Raw genomic sequence first — 22,154 nt, 5'->3', positions numbered from 1 at the left:
TCATGAACGGCCGAGTTCCGATATCACAACCTATACAATACATCCACTGCCTTCAAAATCAAAAATACATAAAAAAGCTCCCTGCCTTGTTTCTCTCCTTCCACCACAAGATGCCATATTCACCTCCTTTAAATTTGGCAATACCGATCGCATAAGAGAGCTCCCCTACTTCTGCTTTTCATCCACCACCCCTTCCAAAAAGAAATACAAAACCAATCCAACATGCCAAGCAAAGAAATACAAAGCCTCATTCTTATGATTCGTTTCTGTAACCTGCAAACTAAAAGAGATAAAATAAGATGGTTGGAAAGAAAGCAGAGTTGTGAACAGAAGGTAAATGAAAGAAAAAAATTAGAAGGAAGGCAAAACTGTTAGGATCGTTGTGGTATGGGGCACCCAATTACAACTGAAGTAGAAACTATGAAAATGAGTGAAGCACAAGATGATAGGCAAATTGTAGAAGGATTTCACTATAGCAAAAGGATACAACAATTTCTCTTCTGCAATAAGGAGAGCAACAATTGAGAATACCCTCTCTCTTATAACAGGAGGAAATACACACTAACAAAGGAAAGACACTTGAGTTTTAGGAGAAATCTCCATTTTTCTCTCTAAACTCCACTCCCTCTCTCTCTTTATTTTCACTCACCACAACATGGGATACCAACTCTATAACTCAAGACCTCTATTTATACTAGATAGAGGAGGTTACAACTAGCTTCTTAAAGCTTAAGAAACTTAGCTATAGATGAGTTGTAAATGCAATCTTTACAACTATCATATGTTGGAAAGTAGCCACAATCTTTGACCTATCAACAACTTAAGTATGAAGTAAGTCACAATCTTTGACCTATCAACAACTTAAGCATGAAGTAAGTCATAATCTTTGACTTATCAAAAACACCATGCTTATCAAGAACTTAAGCATGAAGCAAGCCTCCATTTTTGACTAATCAAGAAGATCATGCTTATCAAGAACTTAAGCATGAAGCAAGCCTCCATTCCACTAACTGGATCTCACTTTAGCACGAAAACCAGCTATAAACCCGGAGCTCTGATCGTACTTCGTCGCCATTGTTGAAGATGAGGATAAAAGCAGTCTTGAGAAAAGATAACTGCTTGGCGGCAATTGGAAATAGGCCTGAGGAGATCACTGACGATGGCAAGTGGAACGAGATGGATGACAATGCGATTGCTAATCTGCATCTAACACTAGCCGATGAAGTATTGACAAGTGTGGCGGAGAAGAAAACGGCAAAAGAGATATGGGATACACTCACAAAATTGTACGAGGCCAAATCACTACACAACAAAATCTTCTTGAAGAGAAAGCTTTACACCATTCAGATGATGGAGTCGACGACAATGACCGACCACATCAACACACTCAACACCTTGTTCTCACAGCTCACAGCAATGGGGCATAACATAGAGACGGGTGAACGTGCTGAAATTCTACTTCAAAGTCTACCTGATTCGTATGATCAACTCATCATCAACTTAACCAATAATCTAGAAATACTAGTCTTCGATGATATTGCAGCTGCGGTTCTTGAAGAAGAAAGTCGGCGCAAGAGCAAAGAAGATAGATTGGGTGGCTCACAGCAGGCCGAAGCTTTGATGAGAGAGAGGGAGTGGAGTTTAGAGAGAAAAATGGAGATTTCTCCTAAAACTCAAGTGTCTTTCCTTTGTTAGTGTGTATTTCCTCCTGTTATAAGAAAGAGGGTATTCTCAATTGTTGCTCTCCTTATTCCAGAAGAGAAATTGTTGCATCCTTTTGCTATAGTGAAATCCTTCTACAATTTGCCTATCATCTTATGCTTCACTCATTTTCATAGTTTCTACTTCAGTTGTAATTGGGTGCCCCATACCACAACGCGTCCTAACAAAAACTACAGGCTACCGCTTATCTGCAGTACTCACCTCTGTGAAAGTTGATAGTAGAACTTGGTGGTGGAGATACAACGACGCCTCCATACAGAGCATAAAATGTTTGAAGTGAAAAGGCTAGATTGAAGCTCGTGAATAAAAAAAGTTGGCTAATGCTTTGTGCAGCGGTGGTGAGGCAGTGGTGGAGCAGCTATTTTGACGCTGTGATGCGATCAAGTGAAGTGAAATTTTCATTGTTGCTATACATGGTCAAAGCAAAGCTACTGGTAACAACTAACAAGTTTAATTATATGACTTCTCTGAAATCGTTGATGCAAGCTGGGAAGCAACAAATATAAAAAAATGAAATTTCTTTATGGAGTCATGATGACAAGAAGACAAAAAAACATGTTCAACTTGGAACTTGCAAAAGCCAAACGGTGGCAAGTATGATTCAATTAATTGTTTCAATCTTATACTTGCTATACAAAGTTAGTAAGAAGACAAGAGACAAATAAAGGCTTAAACTTTGAATGTCACAAGCTAGAGGACAAAAAGATGGCTTGTTTAATTAATTGAACTTTTGAAGTACTGACAGTAGGAAGACAACAACAAAGGCAAAATGCAGCAACATTAATTGTTTTAAGTGAGTAGCGGTGAACAATTGCTTGGCCTTTAGGAGGGATGTTGTGCAAATGAGCTTACCTTTCCGAGACTTTGATTATAGAGACCTGTACATAATGACAAATAGCTTTAATCATATAAAAGCTTGTCAAAAAAAGGAGCTGCAAGTCAATTCGCAATATATAATTGAACAAGTATGCAGCAAGTTGGTTTTGAATGCAAATCAGACCAAGAATTACGTGCTCATCTCTCAATCAAAACAAAAATGAAAAGAAAGAAGACGCTCCATCGCTGAATTCCAACTAAACCCAGGCAATTGATAATCAGAAAAAAGTAGCAAGATGAGTTCGTACAAGTTGTGGGAGTACGCGCCAATTGCTTGAAGAATCGTTCCGAACCCGTAGCAGAAAATCTGGGTAGCAATGAACAATCAGAGCAATCAGTACATAAACAAGAAATTGGAGCTACAGAGGAGAAGTGAGAAGTGAGAAGCCATTACCCAATTTTTGAGAACAAGGGAGTAATTTCCGATTCTTTGTGTAGAAGCAGAGGTGTAGAGCATTGTGACAGAGCCCTCCTTTTATTGAGAATACAGGAAGGTGTCTCATTCTCCAATTCGAATTGAGATCGACTCCCATCTCTGATTTGGTACCTATCCGTTTGGGTTAGCCACAAGGACTCCAGCTGATCAGTTTGGCCAAAGTGAAGACGGAACCTACCAGTGTGACCTCGTGCATTTCAATGTAGATTACAATTGGGCCTAACGATAATAGAGCTAAAGGCCTGGAAAGAAAGATGGGTGCCCAAATCATTCAGGCCTGACCCAGTACGGAGCTAAAGGCTTAGAAATATGGAAGAAATACAGACCACCTTTTTAAAACCCGTTTATCTCGATATCTGGGTCTGGCCAAAATTCGTTTGTTGACAACACAAAAGCCCATTCTTAAGGCCCAGCACAAGATTCAACACATCAGGTGCCCAAATTAAATTCAAGTCTCTACAGAAGAAATACATTCGACAGATTCAAAAATAAATATGTGTACATCCGTTAACACAAAAATTCTCTCAACACCAGAAATACAATTACCAAGAACTACAACGGTTTGATCCCTCCTTGAGGGTATGTAGGCAATCTAGCGACCCACTAGATGTAACCGCAAGTCCAAACAAAAATCCCTGACCCCCTGGTTCATTCAATTCGAATCCCTGACCTCATCAGTCAAATTCCGCCAAACACCAGGAAAAGTCATGGCCTTTCCAAACAAATCGAATCCTTAGTTCACCTACACCAAATTCGTCCAAACACTATTCATATTCCAAAAAGCCATACCCTCCAATTGGTCATCCACTCATTGGAAATCTTGAACTACGAATGGCTTGATCTCTCTTCAAGGGTATGTAGGCAACCCATTCAGACATCCGGGTGCAGCCACGAAAATAAACAAACACACACATCCCTACAATTGATTTCTTCATAATAGGAATCAAAGGGTGTTTCCCTGTAACAAGGGATTGTAATTAAAAGACATATTCTGTCTTGAATGGGTCGAACCCGAATTAATTAAAACTCTATTCTTTTAATGAATATGAGTGAAATTATGTTGGGCGACATTTACGCTCACTATGTGCAAATTTTTTCTCGACACTACGATGGTAGTCCAGACATTGGTAATGCACACGCATCTCCTTATATCTGCTTGGGGTGATGCAATATTGCATGCAGCTATGCTAATTCATCTACAGCCCACCGCCACTCAATCTACCTCTGCGTTACAGCTAGTGACTGGGTACAAGTATCGTACTTATGTATATTTGAATGTGTCATTTATGTGCCAATTGCACCGCCACGCACTCTATGATGGGTCCTTACAGACGAATGGGCAACTACATTGGATTTGAGATTCCAACAATCGTCCTCCACTTAATGCCCTGGCTAGGCGATCTCTTTACCGCATGTCTTGCGGATTGTCACTTTGATGAGACAATCTTCCAGTCGTTAGGGGGAGATAAGAACACGAATGTTCAGCAGGAACGACATGAATTGTCTTGGTCTTTCCCCACTATGTCTCATCTCGATCCCCACTAAAGTGACGAGATCACACATATCTGCTATAAACATGCCTGCAAGGAAGGACGTCCCAACGAGAGGACGTAGCGCCACCCTACACAGAGGTAGGCATGTCGCCAATGCCAAAGAGAGTGGCACTCTGGCATTATAGGCCATGACCCCAGCTAGGATGCGTGGGAGGCCCGTGGGTTCGAAGGATATTTTGACACAATATAATCCTTTCATCATCAAGACTCAAAATCCGCCTCATGAGAATCTATCGGATTATGGTTATCGTTGGGGGACACCTCAACATCAGAACCTATTCTTGAGAATATAGAGCTCTATGAAAATTACACTAGTGTACATGAAACGTGGGATAGAAACTCCATCATAATGATGACGTAGTTGCACATGAATTTGTTGAGTCAGATGATATCAAAACACGCTCCATTGATGAATGAATGCCAACGTAGAGAAATTTGGTCTAAATGAAAATTGTGGTCTAGGGTAAGTTGAATTCTGTAACGAAGAGCTTCGTTTTTGAGCTAGTGATGCCAACACCTCCTGACATAAAACCTGTTGACTAATGGGTATTCGTTAGAAAGCGTGATGAAAAAAAGAGATGAGAATCTCGCCTTATAGCGCAAGGCTTCTCACAAAAGGCCCTGGAATCGACTACGATGAGACATATTCTCTCGTAATAGATGTCATTGGACTCTACTACCCTGTCAGTTTGGTAGTTTCTGAATAATTGAACATGCAGCTTACAAATGTGGTCACTACGTATCTATATGGGGCTCTAGATATGGAATGTACATGAAGGTAGGTTCATGGTGAACTTCATTTACCAAAGTCAAGTGGCTCTAGACCATAGAGCGCGTTTACAATAAGGTTGAAACGCTCACTAAAAGTGACTACTTGATTGGGAAGGGATATGTCCACACATTTCCATAAATTTTTAAGGGCTTCCAATGAAGATCACCATGAGTAAAGACCGTGATATGTTGGAGGTCTACAGAATAGATCCTAGTTGCTATACCTTCGAACAATGCAGAGATTATTGTTCTTCACGAAGTGGTTCGTGAATGTATATGGATTGGATCCATAGTTATACATGTTCAAACAATTGGGGTTTGAAGTTTACCATAGATGAGCCTACGAGCATTTAGGATAATGCTGCTTGTTTTGACCGAATGAAGCAATGCTGCATTAAAAGCGACAACACCAAGTATAATCAGCAACAACAGACTCTCCTCAAGATCAAAGTGAATTAGGTTCAATCTGAGAACAGTGTGTCAGACTTGCTTACTAAGTCATTGCCTAAATTCCACTTTCAAGAAACATGTTGATAGCCTCGTTTGCGAAAGTTATCCGAACTCTCATGATCGTGGTCATCAGGGGGAGATGCAGACATCATGGGGAAATGTCTACATGTATGGCCTTGAAACGTGAAGGGTGTGTTGTGCTCTTTTTCCCCTTCGACCGAGGTTATTTTTGTCCTACTGAGTTTTTGTTACTCGGCCAGGTTTTTAATGAAGCAACGAGAGGAGCACCACATTTGGGTGACACGATGAGGAGTGTTCAAGTAAATCCAGAATATGTATCTGGCCCAAACTCTAGGTTACTTGACCTAGTTGTAATAGGATTTTGAATTAGAGATATTCATAGATATCCTATTAATTGTACGATATCTTTCCTTGTACAACTATGATTATATGTCTTGTAATCCTGTATATAAATATGCCCATATTATCAATGAAAGTACGACCCAAACTCTAGGTTACTTTACCTAATTGTAATAGGGTTTTGAATTAGAGATATTCATAGATATCCGATTAATTGTACGATTATCTTTCCTTGTACAACTCTGATTATATGTCTTGTAATCCTCTAAATAAAAAGACCGCTATAATCATAGATAATATATTATAGAAAATATGATAGAGAAGCTGTTGAAATTGCGAAAGAAAAATTATAGAAATTTTAACTTTTAAATCTACATAGTAGAGATTTAAAATTATAATATGGTCCCAGTCTCCCAGACCATGGTACATGTGGTAGTCCGGGTTTATGTTACTGGCCCATATGACTTGTAGTTATTTTTGATTGGTCTATTATTATTATTTTTTTCTTTCACCTTCTGTATGGTCCCATCAAATTCCGAGATCACAGTATAATTCCTCGCATAACCTTTAAATTTGAGCTACAAATAATGAACTAGTTAATTATCACCAATGATTTTATTGGATTGACCTTTGTGATCTCTTTTGCTTGATGTTGGCACTGATAATAGGTGTTTTAAACCTCGTGAATGTAACAATGCAGCTAATTGTCTTGAAGTCTTTCGCCACTCTTTAGTTGATGGCACTAGATGATGGTCAGCCACCTATATTAATCAAAAATCGATGTAAAAGTCTGACAGATGATTAGGTAGGCTGAGGCAACTCTCTCTCTCTCTCTCATTATATACTAAACTTTTGTCTCAGTGTACCGACGTACACTTACACCAACATAAATGAATAGTTAGATTATATTAAATACACTCTTAAGTTATTAATAAAAATATTAATTATGAATATTAAGATTTGAGATCATCTTATAAGTATTGGGTCATTGTGCATAGAATAATTTCTATTCAATTAGTACTGTATAGTATATAGGGACCTCAAAAAATCACGCCAAATCAGAAAGATAAGTTTTTAAGAAAAAGAAAATAATAATAGTTGGTCAGTTACACTAATTTTATTTAAGACGCTGAACATGGTTTTGTCCAAGTACAGCAAAATATGAAAAAGAATAAGAACTAATCCGCGAACTGATAACTAGTTAAGATACTGGCAAAAGATCCTAGCATTCTTAGGTCTTTGAATACCCTCCGATTATCATCCAAGAGAAAAAAAAATCCCACCAGCAATAACTAGTATAGGCCGGTGAAAAAGAGGGCCGGACCAAATAATTTTCGAAAAAAAGAGATGAATGAGTACTGACTAATTCAGATCCAATGCACCAAGCTGATCGGTGACATCAGTCTTTGATGTAGCTTTATGAAGGACATCCATCGCCTCAGCTACCTTATCCTTGAGAGCATCTGGAGACTCGATCAGATGGAGAACTTCTGTCTGGTCCATCTCCAGCAACATCCCAGTCACCTTAGCTGTGAGTTCTGGCTCAATACGCTCAACAAGTGGATATAGCTGCTCTCCCAGCATCTGCATATTTAAGATGTAACAATAACATAATTAATGTATTGTGCTCTCCTTTCGCTCTAGGAGTCCTGAATAAATCCCAAATGATATCTCAAGATTGAACAGCACTATCCAGCAGAATAACATACCAAACGCTGATTCTCGGGAGTAGCAGAAGCTAAAGCAGAAGCAAGTGTTGACATAGGCACTGGCCCAGAACGCTGGATATCACTTGATGTCACAGGCATACCTGAACCGTCAAAGGGCAAAGGCATCATTGGACTCACAAGACCTTGGGGAGACACAGGAGACTCAACTCCGTTCCGAGCATTACCCATGTATCTCAAGCCTTGATTGGAGTTACGGTGCATTAACTGAAATTAGGTACGAATGAAAACCAGAGGTGAGGAAAAGAGACTAATAAAAGACAACGATGGACTTCATAAGAACAGTACTCAGCAGTAAGCAACTCATTCTGCCTAGAGTACTAGCACACCAAGAGTTGACCTAACTTATGCAAGGACAGTACTATATTTATATGGATTTGTCCTGTTCTGACCTGCCTTCCAAAGTTCCAGACAACGCCTCATACATCATGACAATGTGTTGCTCACTTAAATGATACTATCATTATAGTTTCGTAAACTCATAGAAATTTGACTCATGTCACATTACGAATCGACCTACTGGAGGTAAACAAAAGGAAATGGTGTTCAGCTAAATCAAAAAATTACTGCACCTGCGGCTGCTGCTGCACTTGTTGGAAGTTGCCGCCTCGGCGTACACCAAATCGCTGCCCAGGTTGACCTTGCCTCTGAAGGTGATATGGCATAATGAAGTTGGGAGCAACACCTGGACGCATCCCAGGCAAGATTTGCTGCTGGAAGCCATAACCTGCAGGCTGATGCGGTAGAAGGCCAGGAGTACCTTGACCAAAATACAGCTGCTGAGGGGAGAGTCTAGGTGCCCCAGGATGAAATCCAGGAATTCCCGACGGCAAAGGTGTCATTCCACTTGGTGCTCGGATTTGGGCAAAACGTGCCTGACAAAAGAGTAAGGTCAGCCCTTGCACCATTGGTGCATAGATCAGGATTCTTTTAGTGTAACTCTATTCTTTCCAATATGACAATAGGAAGAAGCAAATAGAGAAAAATACCTGTAATCGAGCCTTCCTCTCTTCTTTCCGCTGGGCCACAGCAACGTATAGAGGCTTCCGTCCAATCATCTTCCCATTCATTTCATTCAACTGGAAATGAAGAAAAGAGCGAAAGATTAAACTCTTTTTCTTTAAGAAACGAAAAATAAAATAGGCGAAAGATTTTTGGGGTGTGGGGAAGACGCCACAAATTAAACTCTTTTTCTTTAAGAAATGAAAAGTAAAATAGCTTACAGCTTTGTTAGCTTCCTCTGGGGTAGAAAAGGCAACAAATCCAGATCCCTTGCTCATTCCTTGATGATCAAGCATGACCTTTGAAAAATCAAGAAAAATAACACTCTTCAAAAAGTAAAAACAGACGCTATATATTGTCCCACAAAAAAAAAAGACATTATAGCTACCCCTCTAGAGAGTACTAAATATGGGGACGTAAGCCAGCAGTACAGTGGATATAGCAATACCTTGCATGATGTTATTGTTCCAAATTCAGAGAATAGCTCCTTTAGTTTGTCATCATTTATGGTGTCATCAAGATTTTTCAGATATAAATTAGCACCTTGTAGCTTCTCAAATCTGCTGATTCTTTCCTGTTCAAACTTCGCTCTTAACTCTGCCTGCCTCTCTATCTTCTTTTGAGCCTTCCCAACAAACAAAACCTTATCATTAAAAGTTGTCCCATTAAACTCATCAATTGCAGCAACAGCGTCTTTAGCGTTTTCGAAGTTAACAAAGCCAAAGCATCTAGACTTTCCATTATCCCTCATAACTGCAGCACTAGTGATGTTACCAGATTTTCCAAAAAGTTTCTTAAGGTCTTCATCTGTAGTTGTCTCTGACAAATTTTTCACATAAATATTTTGAAATGAATTTGACCTCTGGCGTCGAACATAAGGTCCAACGGAAACCTGTTTCTCATTTATCAGCATGCCATTCAGCTTGTTGATTGCATTATTTGCAGATTCCTCATTGTCATACTGTACGAAACCATATCCTTTTGATTGACCACTGGCATCAGCTGCAACCTTGCAAGAGAGTACGGTCCCAAAGGCAGAAAAAGTGTCCAACAATGCCTTGTTATCAATAGATTTTTCCAGGTTCTTGATAAATAAATTTGCATATCCGCTCTTCCGAATGCTGGGATCGCGATGAGAGTACATGATCCTAATGGGTTTCCCATTTATAGGAGCAAAATTTAAAAGCTCCTTGGCATTAGCAGCTGTCAAGATCAAATCAAAATCAGATTCTATGCAAGAATTGGCCGTGAAGTATAAATACCAAAAACCAAAGAAGGAAAAATAACAACTGCTGCACGTTCTGAATATTCAGTTCTCTCTACAGGTACACTGGGAAAGTTCCTTATAAAATTAACAAAGTTCTCTCGTTTCTTTAGAGACTCAATATATTACTTAGTAAGGGGATAAGTATTTTGAACTACGAAACCTATAAACTTATTCTCATTCATCTCATCTCCATGTAAATAAACATGTAACAAGTAGTAATGACTTCTTCATCCCCTAACCGTGGTACATACAAAGGGAAACAATGCAAAAAAGTTATCCTTCTGTTGATAATAGTGGGTGATTATGAAAAGTTTGACAGCTTCATAATCCATTCCATTCAACAATGAAAAAAACATGCTATCAACAGAAAAGTATATAATCACTCTGTTTTCCTCCACCAAATGAATGAATGATGAGCAAAAGGAGAGTTTAAGTGGGCATGTATACATCTGACATATAAAAAATTGAAAATTCAAGAGATAAGCCATAAAGAATGCGATCGAAGAATCTTCCTCCCAAACATCAAATAACAAATCAAAAAGATGCACAAGAAACTAACAAAACAAATGAACTAATGAGTATCATCACCAAATAGAGAACATGCATAACAAGAGAGAATGGAGAGATCGAGATGGAGAGAAGGAGAGACCATCCTGTGGAGTGGCGTAATTGACATAGGCATAGCCAAGCGAGTGCATTCGGGTCTGATCCCTACAAACCCGGAGGGAAGCAACCTGAGCCACTTGGTTGAACAGATCGTAAAGTTGCGCTTCGTTCACAGTCGGGTCCAGATCGCCCACGTACAGCGACACGTTCCCGAACCCCACCGGAGCCGGAGCCGACACCGGAGATTGTTGCGTCACCGGAACAACGGGTTGAGCCACCTGAGACGACACCGCCGCCGCCGCCATTGCCGGACAAACAAATGGTCGAATAAGACGGGGTTAGGGTTCGTGAGTGATTCGAGTAGGGTTTCTCGTGCTCTATAAATGGAAATCGATATATTTTTTGAAAATGTGAATGAGAATTTATTTTTCAGGGGCTGGGGGGTTTATATATATTTTTTTTTTGGTTTTCTCTTCCGTCTGAGGAGAAGTGTAAGAGAGGCGAGAGAGAGAGAGAGAAGAGAAATGGAAACTGGGCGGAGAGTGGCGTTTATATATGGAAATAGGGAATAATACTGAAGTGGTACGTTTTGAGTTCATGCCGTTTAAGGAAATCAAGTGCACGTGTGGGTGACGATGTCGCAATCGACGTGATTTTTCGCTTTTTGGGTTCTATTTGGCCCACCTTGGTAGTTACCATTTACCAAGTCGAGTGGGATAGCAAACACGTGGCTTAATTTCTTTTTATAGTACATTTGTTTTTGGCACTATTTTGTTTTCTTGCTTGATGAGGATGCGTTTTGGTAGTTTCATTCCTTACGCATGAAAGGATTTTTGATTCCCTATTTTTTAATAAGAAAAGATTCTAACTAATCATTACAGGTGATCGAGTTGATAAAAATATCTAAGTATGAAATCTCACACTCTGGTTCAAATATCGCCGACACCAGTGGCGGAACTGCTACAGGGCCTGAGGGGGTTCAGACCCCCTCCCCCCAACGTTTGTCCAAATCTTCACCAGATCACCTAAATGTCATACAATTAAGCTACAATTAAATAAAACAATTGAATCACTGGACCCCCCCCCCCCCCCCCAAACACACCCATCAGCAACACAACTTACAAAATTATAATGAGAATAATTCAAAATTAATAGTATTTACTGTGTAATAACTATCCAAATTTATAATGAGGAAATATGGAAATGCTTCTTAGAAGATTTTGCAATTTATTGTAATTGATGTCTAGTTTCTTCAATTATTTTATTATAGAGAAAGTTAACAAGGTGTGTTTTTTTTTGCTAATAAAGTCAACAGAGTGTGTTGATTAATATGGAAAATGAGGTTTTTTAATTTTATATTTTATTTGTTATATTAAAGTTAATGTTTTATGTCTAGACCCCCGCTAGCTTCAGATCTTGGTTCCGCCACTGGCCGACGCTGATTGAAGTTATATCTCAATTTATTTTTGATGGCTAGAGGGGAGGAAGCATTCAGACATGATCTTTCAGCACTGATTAGTTTGTGAATCTAAGAAGACTTTGAGGAACCGTGTGATCTCAATAAAATAAATAAATAAAAAGATTCCAACTGAAATTAAATACTTGGACAACTAGATCCAAAAGAGTCTCCCAGACTTACTCCCCATGATGAAACATAAGCAATAAAGTCAACTACACTCGAGATGCAACAAAATTGAGGGAAAATGCCAGGTGCTTTAAAGCAAAGTTGCTCTAACTTTGTGTACCAAACAACTTAAGACCTTTGACTTTTTATATAGGCTACTTTTAGTATAAGCACAGCCCTCCCAAACGCACCCTAGATTTGATTCCCTATGGAGATGCTGTTTTACTTTACTTCTTATTGTGTGGAAAACAAGTTGCCAACAAGTGAAACTTACTGGTGTATAAATATAGCTGACCGCGTATAGCCTACCCGCCACGGTCTATAAATATAGCTGGTTGATACTTGATAATATGTCAAACCATTAGTTACTGGTGAGTCTCGTATCAACTTACGGGTTCTGATACTTGATCAGGAAAGAGTTTTTGGGGAATTCAAACCCTTATCACCCTTTGTAAATTCACCACCTTACTATGTCTTCTGCTTTCCACGTATCTTTGTTTGACTACATACTTCATTTCCTACAAAGCATTCAACAGAAGAAAAAAAAAAAAACCCTTGTTCGCCGCATGGCTCTCACGTAGTCCATTGAATTCCACCTCCAGCTCTAAATTTCCCATAAAGAGCCTCTTGTACGGAGTATTCAAGAAGAACCAGCTTTCACCAGACACTGTGAGAGGAATGAATTAAGACACCACTCGATTTCACAAGAGATAACATGACTATTAACGAAAAAGAATTTCAAAACCATGAAGAAGAAAGATTACCAGGAGCTCCTTTCAAAAAGATTACCAGGAGCTATAGGCATTCCGAAACGATATCTTTGGTGGAAACTCTTGTAGACATCGACGGTGCCAAAGTACGGCTAAAATATCGTAGGAACTGAAAATACCAAATAGAACAATATTGCAATATGATCGATAGAACTGTTTGATAAGGTATTAAGAAGTACACAGGAATTACTAATGCAGTGTAAACCTCTCCACTCAGGAAACTTCATTGCGTGGGTTTTGACGTAGCCAACACGAAGAATCAATCCAATATGAAACAATCGAGTTTACAGTATACAAGTAGTGTTGTTCATAATAATCACTTTCAATTATCCAACTGCTAACTTGTTTTACAATTGTTCTAACTCCTAACTCAAACAACACAACATGTAAACAATTCAATCTTCAATCTTCCTTGCAATCAATAGTCTCACTGATCTTAATTGAGAATGAATTATGAAAATGCTAAAGTATGCAAGAGAATACATGAAACAAGCAACGAGAGTTTTTCAGTAAAAGTTTTGAGTAAACATGTGTAGTACATAGAAGAACAATTTTGACACACAAAAACTCTACCAAGAAATTAGTTTTCAAAGCTTTTTATAGAGAAGCAAGACTCCCCCTCAATCAAATCTCTTTTTCATGTCAATCAAGATGAAAATAAGGAAAGCTTTTAAAACTGATTTGATAAACATTCAAAACCAAAACTTCCTAACTTTTAGCAAATCAATCATTTATTTGATATGCATCATTAAACCATTTAATTGCAGATAACCAAAGTAAATCATTTAGTCGATATGCATATCAAAGATAATGATGGAATGAATGTATTTTCACTCAAGATCAATGAGAATAGTTTTACAGATTTTCCTTATCAGATCTTGTATGCTTCTTTGACTTCTTGAGTCACCGGGAAACTTGGAGAAGTCCTCATCCTAGTTTCCTGCAACTTGTGCTCTCCTAATTGCTGTGGGAAAGTTTTGTGTTGAGTAGTAATAGTCCAACATACTTACAAGAACCCTGGATTGGAGTCTCCCCTCCATCATCTTTGATCTTTTGTTCATCAATTTGGGTGGAGAAATTGTCTGGGTAAACGATTAGGTACTCTCAACAATGAGTAAAAAAATTCAAGAAATTATGGGCAAGAATCGAGTTCTAGAGCTAAATTGAGTAAGAAATTGCTGCTGAGACAAGAGTTTTTGACTAAAGAAAAGGGGAGGTCGGGACAAGTTCTATCCTATGAAGCATGGATTGGATATTTCAAAAATCTGACTATGGTGTATCGTATCCGTATTGGATACGGATACGGATTGGATATGTATGCGTATCTAAGACCCTCAAAACGTATCATTGACTATGTAGTGCTGTTGACTTTGTTGATACGTCTTGGATACGGTTTGATATGTTTTTGGATACGTTTTGGGGATATTTTAGACAATTTATTATCAATTAAAACCTGAAACACACCAAGCCGCACTTCTCTCTTCGCGTCGTACAGAGAGTCAGTTGCTTCTTCGCAGAGTCTCTCTCTGTCCGTTGCTTCTTCACTACGAGGATGGGTATGGTCTGAGTGAAAGCTTGAAGGTTGAAGCGGTGTGGCCGTGTGGGTTGATTGGTTGAATGCTTGAAGGTCGTTCTGGGCTATTAATTCTATTTACTTTTACTATATACTAAAGGTGGGTTACTGTTCCTAAGCAGCTCCTTATGAACAATGTACTTTCGCTTTTGCCCCCGCTGGCTGACCCGGATTTTACTATATTCCCCTGCCACCTGTTGATATGCTGAGCTGACAAATAGTAGAGTTGTTGCATGCCCTTCTTTCTCTACGCAAAAGAGAGAGCTTATTTGCCTCACAAAAAGAGGGGGAGAGAATTGGGTCATGTTCGTCGAGGAGAGACACAGTACAACTCACTTCGATTTAAGAGGTATTTACTGGGTTTTTTTTCAAAAAATTTCTTCAAAATCACACTAAATCTTTTTATGTCACTGATTTGGGGTTTGGGCTAAGTATTTATGATTTTGAAAGGATGGTGATGGGTTTCTCAGTTAAGGAAGAAGAACACGAATCTTGGGTATTCGATTTTCAATTTTTTTTTTGTTTAGTTTTTATGGTTTAATCAGTGATATTTTTTTTCATGTCTTCAGGTATTTTGATTGATTTCTCAGGTTTGAGCCTTCATGCAGCTGTAATTTTTTGTGTTAGTTTTTTTTTTCTTCATTCTCAGTTGAATCAGACTTCAAACTTAGTCGGATGAGTTATTGATAGGTTGAATTGGGTTTTTTTTGTGCCGTTGATGTTTTAAGATTTGGGCTTCTGGAGGATACACCATCAAACAGGTATGAGGAAGGGTGTAATGGATTTAGTACCTGCATGTTTTGCCTTTCTTAAATTCTGATATACTCATTGTGTTTTTCTTTTTTTAGAAATAATGGAAATTGTAATGCAGATGGTGCTGGGATTCGGAACGAAAGTGATCGGAAAAGGCTAGGTTCTCCAGGTCATTCCAAAACATCCAATGTTGAAACTAGCTATGCTGCAAAAATTCCCATGAATTGAGCATGTCCTTTTTTCATATTTCTGATATTTTCAGCACCTTTCTTATTTGTACTCCTATTTATAGTGAGGAGCCACTACCAATCTACTCCAGAAGCAAGGTAATTCTCTTTGATACCTGCTCTTCTGCGAGAGACATGCACAGAAAGAAAGAAGAAGAGGGAAATTCACATCACGAGACTGATCGGAGAGAGAAGGAGAAGCATCTTTTTGATAGTACAAATATAAGAGAAGAAGAAGAAGAAGAAGAGGGAGACGGGAAGGAAAGCAGAGGCAGAGTAGAGAAAGGAAAAGATGAATGAAAATTAATGAAGAGGAAGTGCCTTTGGGATTTCGATCCACTCTGATCAAAATTCCAAGTTGTGCGACAAAGGTCAGCTCCGGAGTTTCCAAGAGAAAGGTACAATTTTACACTCAACCTTCTTTCTATTCAATTCAACTGCCCTTTTGTTTTCAGGTATTAATTAGCGTCTGGAAATTTCGCTTGCTCACGCAAGTGAATGGATCTTTCACTCTTTTCGCACATACCCAGATCTCTTTTTTTTTTTTTTTTTTTTTTTTTTTTTTTTTTGCGTTTAATTGCTTAAATCTAAATTCTTTGATGTTTTCAATTGGAGGTCTCAATTGGGTTTTGGTGATTGTTTTCCTTGGTTTTTTGGTACTTGATGTGGGTTTGGATATTGGTAATGGAAAGTAGCCTCCTTTTGATCATCTGTGAGCTACTATAGTTCAATTTCTAACGGAAAGTTGTTCATTGTGAGATTTTTGATTCTGGGGTTTGGTTAGTATTGATTGACGAGTTGGTTCAAACTTGAAACTCACTGTTGTTGCTGAGAATGATTGGTGTTCAATTAATCGGTTGCATATTTTGCTGTAATTTGGTTATGATCGAGAGGGTTTTGGCAATTATCAGTTTTAGTATGTGATCTGAAAATAATGCCGGTTAGATTTCGTCAAGGTTCATTAGTAACGTCGTGTTCCGAATAAGAGGCAGGGAAGAACCCTCTATGGATTTGGGGGTTAAATGTTTGTTTAGGATATGGGTTTAGATCTGGGCGTGATGAAAAGTCTGCTGTTAATGTAATCCCAAGGTTTGAGTGCTTTTGTTATCTGGGTTTTGTTCTTCTTTTGTTAAAGTTTATTTATTTTTATTTTTTTGGTGAGAAGTTTGTTGGGTACTTGAATCACTGTGGTTGTTGATTTTTGTTCATTTCAGTCATTATGTTTGATTGTTTGGTATCCGAGTTCTCAGAGTTTATGCATTTGATTGATCATGGGTACGTTTGGCAATATGCTTCTCTATACCATTTGGTTCACACAGCAGCTCTCTCTCTTCCTTATAAAATTCTCTCTCTAATTATTGTTGTTCATAATAAACGTATTCAAGTTTTTTGGTGAACAGCATATATGGCTTTTAGACCTGAAATCTAATTCTTTGTTATCTACTTTGCATCGAGTGATATAGGATGATTCTGCAAGAATCATGATACAAGTTGATCTTGGTTTTATTTGTTTACAGTTATGATTTAATGGTCAGCCTGTAGTTTTGATTACAATAAAGTACAAATTCGTAGAAATTAACATCTTCATATCCGCTTATTACTTTCGTTTATTTATTGATGGTTTTGTTATTTCCCAGTAATATTTCCAGAATGACTGACTTCTAACACCTTATGGTTTTACCTGTAGTTTGGAGTCAAAATTCGTCTAATCACCTCTTTTCGGGATACTTGCTACATTGAGATTCTTCCTAAATACAGGAATGCTACATGAGGTATATTTCATTTGCTTACTTCATATATTGCTATAGTAAAACTTCTAAATAAAAGCCAGTCAAGGTTCTTTTGTCTTTGGTTCAGACTTGACCACTCTTTTGTGTTAGTAATATAGTGAGGGAAGATTGGTTAAAGAACATGGACATTAATTTAATTTTGTTTTGTGCTGGAAAGAAGCATATGGTGAATCTTTGGTTGTTGTAGAGAGATGAATTAGTTTAGAAGAACATATTAAAAACTAGAGTTTATAGGAAGATTCTTCAATTGTATTTTCTTTCTTTTGTCAAACTTTTAAAATTGGTTTGCAGAGAAAGATGAATTAGCTTTGGAAATAAGGTTCTTTTGTCAACATAGATACACCTATATAAATTATAGGTAGTGGTTGTAATATTACACCAACCAAAACTACATGGCGCCTCGAATAGAAATCTGGAAAAGTAGATTATAAAATTTTGATCATTAGGGCTCAACTTTCAGGGATCACTAAATAGTTATATCAGATAAAATAAATGGAAAGTTGAGGCCTAAACCAACAACTGAGGTCTTCTCTTTTATGTAAAATAAATGTAAAGTTGAGCCCTAAACCAGCGCTGTTGAAATGACGCTTTTGCCCTTGGTTTTTTTTTATGTCAAATACGCTGTTGTGCGTTGTTATTCAATGGTCGTTCTGCCCTCCTTTGAGATTTTTTTGTTCTGCTGCGTATCGATCTGATCTTCTTCTCTCTTCTAGAGCCCTCTACTCTAATCCTTCACACCCGGGTCAAAATCCACCTCAAAACCCAAAAATCACTACAAAAAAGAGCAACAGAGAAAGAGAGTTGTGAGCAGCAAGAACAGTTTTGACGACCATAGCTTCCAAAATAGAGCCGACCCAGAAGCTGGTTTTCTCAGATGAGCACAAAGCCACCATCTTTGCTGCAGAACCAAGGTTAGCAATTGAATTTTCAAGGGCAAGCTTTGCTGTTTATGATTTTCTATTGGTTTGGTTCTCAGATTATAGGTTGTGAGGGACATGATTGCTGTTTTGTGATTGGCTTCTGCCATTTCCTTCTTTCTTCTTTAATCATTTTTAGTATCGTTATTAACTCTCCTCTTCGTCTCCAGACTGATCTGATGAATCTCGGTGATTGGATTTTGATTTGAGGAAGCTGAAAACGTATCTGGGTAATTAGTTTTCCATTCCTGTTTCTTTTTTCTTTCCCCCCCCCCCCCCCCTCTCTTTTTTACATTATTAGGAAGAGGTTTGGACTGGAAACATGGGTTGCTACTTGCCCATCTTTCTTGCTTTCTTTAATATTCATAACATTGTTGAATTTCTTCATTTGAGTATTGCTGGATAATGAATTGGATTGTTTCAGGTATATATACTTTTAAAACATGCTGAAACTAATTTGGATATATAGCTAATGTCTTTACAATTTTTAGCTATTATTATGATAAAGAAGCTAGCTTTTTGAATCCCATAAGCAAACAGTATATTGCTTTATTTTACTGATTGAAGCTGTAGGTTTACACTGATCTTTATTTTAGCAAGGGTTTATATGTAACTAAATGAATCACTTTCTTCAAATGCTAGGCATGGCTTTCAAAATATTTAAATTATGGTGGTTTTGTGGTAGGTTGAAACTCAATTTGAACAACAATGGGCGGATGGTAAGGTGGAAGAATGGAAAAATGCAATTCACGATGGTGAACATGTTTAGGATTAGCAGACTGTTATTCACCTTAACTATTTTAGCACAATAGAAGATAAAAAGCTAAAGGAGGTAATGGTGATATTAGAAGCTTAAAGATAAGTGAGTTAATAACTACTTTTAAAAACTCAAAATCAGTAACGTGTTTGAAAGTCATGAGATAATTGATTCCTCTCTCTCTCTCTCTCTCTCTCTCTCTCTCTCTCTCTCTCTCTCTCTCAATTTCTTTTCCAGCCACCCAAAAATAATCAATGCTTTCCTCATCGCAACCAGCACCATGTCTCCTTGTTTCTAGTATTCTATCAAGATCTCAGATTATCTGGTCTTCGAAATCGATCCAGTTCCACGAAGCCATCTCACCAATTTGAAACGGAATTGAAACCCTCACGCCAACTCACCAACCTCGTTGCACCGAGTGATTCCAGGGCGCTGACGAAATTTGTTCGTGGGTATGCAGAGAGCACCAAGCCTCACTTTCCTGGCCTCCTCTTCTATGCCTTTAAAGGTGCTTCTCCTTCCTCAAGGATACCCTCAATTTGAAATTAGTAAAATTAATTCTCATGTTTAATGGGTTTACTGGGTTTGAATTATTGATGAAAATTTTGAATTAGAATTGAGAGTTTGGGACATTTCAGTGCAAACTTTTGCTTGAGTTCTTCGAACGTTTGATATCTCTTCTTTGTGCCCACCAACTAGGCCTCATCAAAAAGCCCATAAACTATTATATATATATATATATATGTTGATGTGCTCATATTTTCTTATATTTCTATGCCTCTTTGGCTCTTTCTCTTGGTATATATGTTTAGTTCTTCTTATTTATGGTTCATTTACGTTAGTTTAGTGTCTTTGTAGGTGTGTTTCAAAGAAAGAAGAAAAGAAGCTAAGCTGAGCTAACTAACACAGAAACTATTGTGCAGAACACCTATCTTCACTGAATTACTGAGAAATGCTCGGATAGAATTACCCTATGTGTCTAGTTTCTGAGGAAGTTTACGGTTTGCGATTCCGACTTTTCTAGAAGGAGTTATGGTAATTTAAGTGAAGGCAATTCAGCTTGGACGGGAATCTGCAACATCTTTTACAAGTTCATGTCTAGAACCTAACTTCGCTGAATTACTGGGAACTGCTCGGATGGAATTAGGAGCTGTACCCTATATGCACGGAAAGCCCCATGTGTCTAGTTTCTGAGTAATTTTACGGTTTGCGATTCTAACTTTTCTAGAAGGAGTTATGGTAATTTAAGTGAAGGCAGTTCAGCTTGGACGGGAATCTGCAACATCTTTTACAAGTTCATGTCTAGAAGGCCCAGCACATATATTTGGAAATCTTCAGTGTGCCACATCATCATTATTGAAGATCCAGGACTTTTAGACATGTTTATATATGTGTGTGTTTATATATATATATATATATATATATATGTAAAAGTAAAATACAATTGGAATTGGTCTACTCATTTCATTTCATAGTCCATTTATATAGGGAGAGAATTACAACGGAAATATCAATTACAATGATGACATTAAATGCTGATTGATCCGTAATTGTGCTGATTGATGGTAATCGCTGATTCCTTGATTCCCTCTCCGTCAGTCGCTTTGACGAAGGCACATAATATGTTTTTCCTTTAACACTCCCCCTTGTGCCAAGTCAAAGATGAAATGGTGCATGAGTTGTTGTCTCACTAAAAACCTTGCCAAGTAACAATAAAAACCCTGTGGGACAAAAAAAATACACCTTGGTCGAAGGAAAAGAGCACAACGCACCTTTTACATTTGAGGATGACATGTGTGTGTTAGACTCCACCCTGACGTCTACATCTCCCCCTGATACTTACATTAATCAGGGGAGCTTGGAAAGACTTCGCATTCATATGTTTTTCACATGTTTCTCAAATGTGGCTTTGGACAATGGTTTGGTGAACAAATCTGCCACATTCTCCTTAGACCTTACTTGATTCACTTGAATCTTGAGGAGAGCCTATTGTTGCTGATTGTAGAACAACTTTAGCGATATGTGTTTTGTGTTATCACACTTAATATAACCTAGCTTCATCTGTTCGATGCAAGCTGCATTGTTTTCATAAATGCAAGTAGGTTCTTCAATGGTAGAACTCGAACCACTAGTCCCTCGAATATGTGTAATGATAGTTCTTAACAATTGACACTCACGAACCACCTCATGTAGAGCAATGATCTCTGAGTGGTTCGAGGAGGTAGTCACGAGGGTTTACTTGGTTGATCTCCAAGATATCACCTTGTTCCCAATGGTAAATACATAACCAATTTGGGAACGACCTTTATGTGGGTCAGAGAGGTACCCAACATCAGCAAAACCAACCAAAACGTCATTTGGCGTTTCAGTGTAGTGAGTGGCGCTTTCGCCATCAACATTTCCTTTAGGGATTGCAGTTCCATTTGCGGTCCCTCTTGTCTCTCTGTAAGGAAAAAATAGTCCCAAGTCAATGGTTCCTTTTAGGTATCAGAAAATGTTCTTGATACCATTCTAGTGACGCTGCGTTGGCGCTGAGCTAAATCTAGCTAACAAGTTCACTGAGAATGCAATGTCTGGTCGAGTACATTGGGTTAAGTACAATAATGCTTCTATTGCACTTAGATAGGGAATTTCAACTCCCAACACCTCTTCGTCATCTTCCTTTGGGTGAAATGGATCTTTCCTTGCATCCAAACTTTGACCGATCATGGGAGTGCTAGCAGGATGCGCTTTGTCCATGTTAAATTGCCTGACTTTTGGATATACGCAGACTGGTGGATTATTATTCCACAAACTTGGTGTTCTAGTTCAAGGCCTAAACAGAATCGAGTTTTCACAAGATCCTTCCTCTCAAATTCGGATTTCAAGCAGCTCGCGGTATCTCTTATTTCATCAAGAGTACCTATTATGTTCATATCATCGACATATACTGCTACAATTGCAAATCTGGAACTTGTTTTCTTTATGAATACG

At 38.2% G+C, this 22,154-nt stretch overlaps 1 protein-coding gene and 2 long non-coding RNA genes across 5 annotated transcripts; 1 reads left to right on the top strand and 2 right to left on the bottom strand.

Moving 5' to 3' along the window:
- Window positions 1-2,099: 2,099 nt before the first annotated feature.
- Window positions 2,100-3,146, bottom strand: LOC112169790. The gene is made up of 3 exons (XR_002924871.2): window positions 2,993-3,146; window positions 2,847-2,905; window positions 2,100-2,600 (listed from the first exon to the last, which is right to left on the bottom strand). It is a non-coding gene; the product is annotated as an uncharacterized LOC112169790 (long non-coding RNA).
- A 4,137-nt stretch (window positions 3,147-7,283) lies between these two features.
- LOC112171229 (polyadenylate-binding protein 3) lies at window positions 7,284-11,286 on the bottom strand. Its single transcript, XM_024308441.2, has 7 exons — window positions 10,814-11,286; window positions 9,346-10,100; window positions 9,119-9,196; window positions 8,885-8,974; window positions 8,468-8,770; window positions 7,878-8,102; window positions 7,284-7,752 (listed from the first exon to the last, which is right to left on the bottom strand). The coding sequence occupies exons 1-7, from the start codon at window positions 11,073-11,075 to the stop codon at window positions 7,531-7,533; spliced, it is 1,935 nt and encodes a 644-aa protein (XP_024164209.2). The 5' UTR covers window positions 11,076-11,286; the 3' UTR covers window positions 7,284-7,530.
- A 3,540-nt stretch (window positions 11,287-14,826) lies between these two features.
- On the top strand, window positions 14,827-19,248 carry LOC112173230. Of its 3 annotated transcripts, none has more exons than XR_005802126.1 (8): window positions 14,827-15,086; window positions 15,307-15,498; window positions 15,609-15,650; window positions 15,783-16,115; window positions 17,405-17,489; window positions 18,221-18,418; window positions 18,595-18,654; window positions 19,110-19,248. It is a non-coding gene; the product is annotated as an uncharacterized LOC112173230 (long non-coding RNA). The 3 variants fall into 3 exon arrangements; XR_005802125.1 differs by having other exon boundaries at window positions 15,609-15,659; XR_002925490.2 differs by lacking the exons at window positions 14,827-15,086; window positions 15,307-15,498 and having other exon boundaries at window positions 15,584-15,659; window positions 19,110-19,242.
- The last annotated feature ends 2,906 nt before the right edge of the window (window positions 19,249-22,154 follow it).

This window comes from Rosa chinensis, chromosome 6, assembly GCF_002994745.2.
Source record: "Rosa chinensis cultivar Old Blush chromosome 6, RchiOBHm-V2, whole genome shotgun sequence".
Taxonomy (NCBI): Eukaryota; Viridiplantae; Streptophyta; class Magnoliopsida; order Rosales; family Rosaceae; genus Rosa; species Rosa chinensis.
This window is presented reverse-complemented; position numbering and strand designations above follow the sequence as displayed.